General features: G+C 42.4%; 1 protein-coding gene across 1 annotated transcript in view; it reads left to right on the top strand.

The window, feature by feature from the left end:
* The first annotated feature begins 1,515 nt into the window (after positions 1 to 1,515).
* ano5a (anoctamin 5a) overlaps positions 1,516 to 4,314 on the top strand; it is an 18,794-nt gene continuing 15,995 nt past the window's right edge. The window contains exon 1 of the mRNA XM_037683556.1: positions 1,516 to 1,719. Within this exon, the coding sequence (XP_037539484.1) occupies positions 1,650 to 1,719 (70 nt within the window). The 5' untranslated portion in view covers positions 1,516 to 1,649. The remainder of the gene's footprint in view (positions 1,720 to 4,314) is intronic.

Below are 4,314 nucleotides of genomic sequence, written 5' to 3' on the forward strand. Positions count from 1 at the left end.
GGACATGTATGAGGACAGCAGGACAGTGAGATGTGCTGTAGGAGTGACATATAACTTCAAGGTGGAGGTGGGAGTGCATCAAGGATCAGCTCTGAGCCCCTTCATGTTTGCTCTGGTGATAGACTGGCTAACAGATGAAGTCAGGCAAGAATCCCCATGGACTATGATGTTTGCAGATGACATTGTGATCTGTGGTGAGAACAGGGAACAGGTGGAAGAGAACTTGGAGAGGTATTTAGGTATGCACTTGAAAGAAGAGGAATGAAAGTCAGTTGTAGTAAGACAGAGTACATGTGTGTGAATGAGAGGGAGGCCGGTGGAACAGTGAGGCTACAAGGAGCAGAGGTCACAAAGGAGCAGGACTTCAAGTACTTGGGGTCAACTGTCCAGGAAAATGGGGAATGTGGTAAAGAGGTGAAAAAGAGAGTCCAGGCAGGATGGAGAAAAGTTTCAGGAGTGATTTGTGACAAAAAGGTGTCAGCAAAGGTCAAAGGAAAAGTTTACAAGACAGTTGTGAGACCTATATTGTATGGACTGGAGACAGTGGCATTGACAAAAAGACAGGAGAAAGAACTGGAAGTGGCAGAAATGAAGATGTTGGTTCTCCTTAGGAGTGACAAGGCTGGATAAGATTAGGAATGAGATCATCAGAGGCACAGCACAAGCTGAACAACTGGGAGATAAAGTTAGAGAGACCAGACTGAGATGGTTTGGACATGTCAAGAGGAGGGACCGTGGGTATATTGGTAGAAGGATGTTAGAAATGCATCTGCCAGGAAAAAAGACAAAGAGGAGATATATGGATCCAGTTAGAGAGGACATGGAGATAGATGGAGTGAGGACAGAGGATGCAAAGGACAAAGTGAGGTGGAGGAGGATGACTCGCTGTGGTGACATCTGAAGAGGGAAAAGCCGAAAGAAGAAGAAGACTGTACTTTATTTTGGCACATCTTACACTTTCACTCATCTTTAACTTCTTGGTATTAGTGTAGGCTCAAAATAAAGTAAGTACATAAATAAACGAACCAGAATCAAAGACTCAACTGCAGGCTATGCCCAAGAGCTCTCTGCTGCTTTGTAGTCGTCTCGTTGTCATGGCAACGGCACTCAAGAGCCAGCTTGGGGTTAGCCTTCCAGAAAGTTAGCTTGAGTTTGCTTCCAAGAAACCAACATGGAGATTCTTTCCATTTATAACAACTGCTTTATTTTAGTCGTTTTAATATATAGGTGACAAAACAGCATCGAGAAAGCACTCTTCCTCCAGCAGGAGCTAAAAAAAATAATAAAAATAGTTACGTGGAACTTCACTAATATAAACTTCTTTATTTTTCCTCCCGGCGCATCAACCTACTTCCGTTCGTCGTTTGGGCTGGTCGCTGTGATTGTCCGCCTCAGTAAAGTGTCCGACCATTGGCTTGTGTCGTGGAGACCCTCCCCTCAGACACCCACCTCCCTGCGGGCACGAGAGGCGGCGGTGAGCGGTCAGTCAGCCGGGCTGTCGACTCAGCTACTTGGCTAGCTGCTGCCTGGGAGGGACGAGCGCGGAGCAAAGGCGCTTTGGAGTTTAACTCGATAACTGTGGGGAAAAAACTGAATTTACCCGGCACGGAATACAAATAAACACTTCTTTAAGTGTTGACGGTGTCAAAATGCACCGAATAACGGGGAAAACGGGAGGGGACAGTTTAATTGAGATGAGCCCCACGGACTCTTTTAACGGTGAGTCAGACTTCTTTAAAGAGTAAAACTGTTTAAAATAAAACCTGCTTCAATGTTTCCTCACGAAAGTTCGTTTCTGCTAAAATTAAGTAAGTTTACAAAAGATTTACAGATATAACAGCAACACCCCAAATAGTATTATTATTAAAAATATATATTATTCAATTATCCCAGAGGGGGAAAATACATTTTAATCACTGTTGGGAATGGTTTAGTGTTTATCTGTCTGTGTTATCTTTACAGTAAAAATATCATTAAACATCCCCAGCATGTTTGTGCCATCTTAAAATCCCTAACCGGCTCATAGTTTGTCTTTTTCTGTCGTTGGAAGCAGCAGTGATTTACAGGCAGCAGGGTTTGAACATCTGGCCTGCCTGCTGGAAACACTCTGTCACCTCCAGGCAGCCACTTTACCACCGCAACAAACCCCAAATCCCTCTCTGATCCTTGCTGAACGGGGATTTTAAACAAACATTCACACAACTGGTTGTGCCTTGGCCATTTATGGTTAAGAAATGTGTTGCTGGATGAGAGATGACTCACTCCAGATGCTCTGTAGGAACTGAAAGTAGAATGAATCAGGGTTAAAAGTGTAGTTTCATCTTTACTTTGTACAGTATTCTGGAAGAGACTTGAAAGTTTGAGGGATTTCTTCAAGATTAGGAAATGCACATGTGTCTCGAGGGTTTATGGTGCTGTAAGATAACAATGGAGGCCGTACTTCACAGCTTCACCACATCACGGTAAACCACAACACACAAAATGTTTTTATTTTTAATAAAACGTCTCTTTGTAGACACACTGAGGCAAATCTTTGGCATAGACAAGCGTTATTACTTGTGTTTACATTAGTGATCACAATTATTCCAGCATTGCTTCATTGGTGTGCGTGTGTGTGTGTGTGTGAAACGGTGGCCATTACCTTCCTGCTTTAGGAATCAGTCCAACCCAAACTAAAGAAGCTGAACTTGTTAATATTATTTCCATTATTGCAGATTCACTTCACAGTGGCTCTCTTACAGTTTGGGGTTTTGTCATGAATAAAAAACGAGACGGACCATGTGTTGCAGCTTACCCACAACGATCAGCTGCTCGCTCTTTAACAAAGCTTTTCTTGTGGAGTCTTCTTAGTTGGGGAAAAGTCTTGGCACAACTGTCTGACTTGTACTGCGTCCAGTGAAGCACCCAACTGTGACAAAATATGCTCAGCTGTTTGAAAGTCATTCTCTCACACTGTCAGAGTATGCTCAGAGTCAAAGGCATGGTTGTGTCTATTAAAACGGAACAAAATAAAACTAGAAGTTGTAATAAAATATTGTGAAAGTTGAGCATACTCACAGGGCTCCATGTTTTTCATCCATATCTGAAGTGAAGGTTATTGTGTAGTTATTGAGGATTGTTTAAGGACTGATTATTTACAACTATGACAAGTTACTGCAGTAAGTCCTTGTGCGTGAATGGCTCTGGTCACCAAAGACTAGATGTTTTTCTGCGTCATCACCTACTCCTTGGAACTGGGAAATCCTTTTCTTTAGTTGTGTGTGACCAAGCGCTGTAACTTCAGCATTTATAACCACCACTGATGCTACAAAGAAAATATGGTGGTGTTTTTAATTTTTTTTTTGCTTTAATGTGTCATTTTCCACACGTCAGTGTAGATGTTAAACATGTTGAAAGGGGAGCAGTTAGTAACCTTTACTCAAATGCAAAGCGTTGTGCAACCACTAGTGGCTATAAAGAGGGATTTAAGGGAACAAACGAACTCGCCAGGGGCCACCCTAGCCCTGTGTTTAAATCATAGACTGTATGAATCTAGACCTCGGACTGGAACCTTGAAGTTGAAGCCGGCCTGTAATCTGATAGGTTTAGCTTTAGTTAGTTATTTCATGCTTAAAAGGACGGTCATGTAACACTTTGTGTGTGGGGACCGTAGGCAGGATTTAAAGCCCCACATCTCTAGTGCGCAGTTACTGGTTCCAGTAATACAATATGGTAACTCCCTTAAACCAGGTTCTGCTGGCTTCACCGTCCAACAATAGAAGGCGGGGACACATGGTCTGTAATATATACAGTTTATGGTCTATTCACCACTGGGTACAGCAAATTAAAAGGTTTACAGAAGTCCACCCTAAACCTCACACATTCAACTTGATGACCAGTGAAACTTCGCTTTGTTCTTCGTGAACACGTTTTCTGACTTTTTCATTTTCACACTTAACAATGAGGTACACAAAATTTGATTAAGCACTAGAGAACGTCTCAGGAACGAATCAGGAACAAATGAGGAGTTAATAGGTAGTTAACCAATACTTCCTGGGGAACACATCCAAGCCTTATTAGGGGACTACTGGTTAGTTACCTTGCAAACAAAGAGGAACTAATCAAGAACTAATGGGTAATAAAACCAGTAATCACTAGGAAACAGGTTTTTGACTATTACGAGCTGTGACCTCACTGGTGCTGGGTTTATTCAGAACCCACATGGAGAATTTCTCCTCTGTTTCTGTGGTAACAAACCAGTAGTCCCTGAATAAGCTTGGCTGTGTGCTCCCCAGTAAGTACTGGTTAACTACCTATTAGCTCCTGATTTGTCCC

Source organism: Nematolebias whitei, chromosome 10 (genome assembly GCF_014905685.2).
Source record: "Nematolebias whitei isolate Nwh7 chromosome 10, NemWhi1, whole genome shotgun sequence".
In the NCBI taxonomy this organism is placed as follows: Eukaryota; Metazoa; Chordata; class Actinopteri; order Cyprinodontiformes; family Rivulidae; genus Nematolebias; species Nematolebias whitei.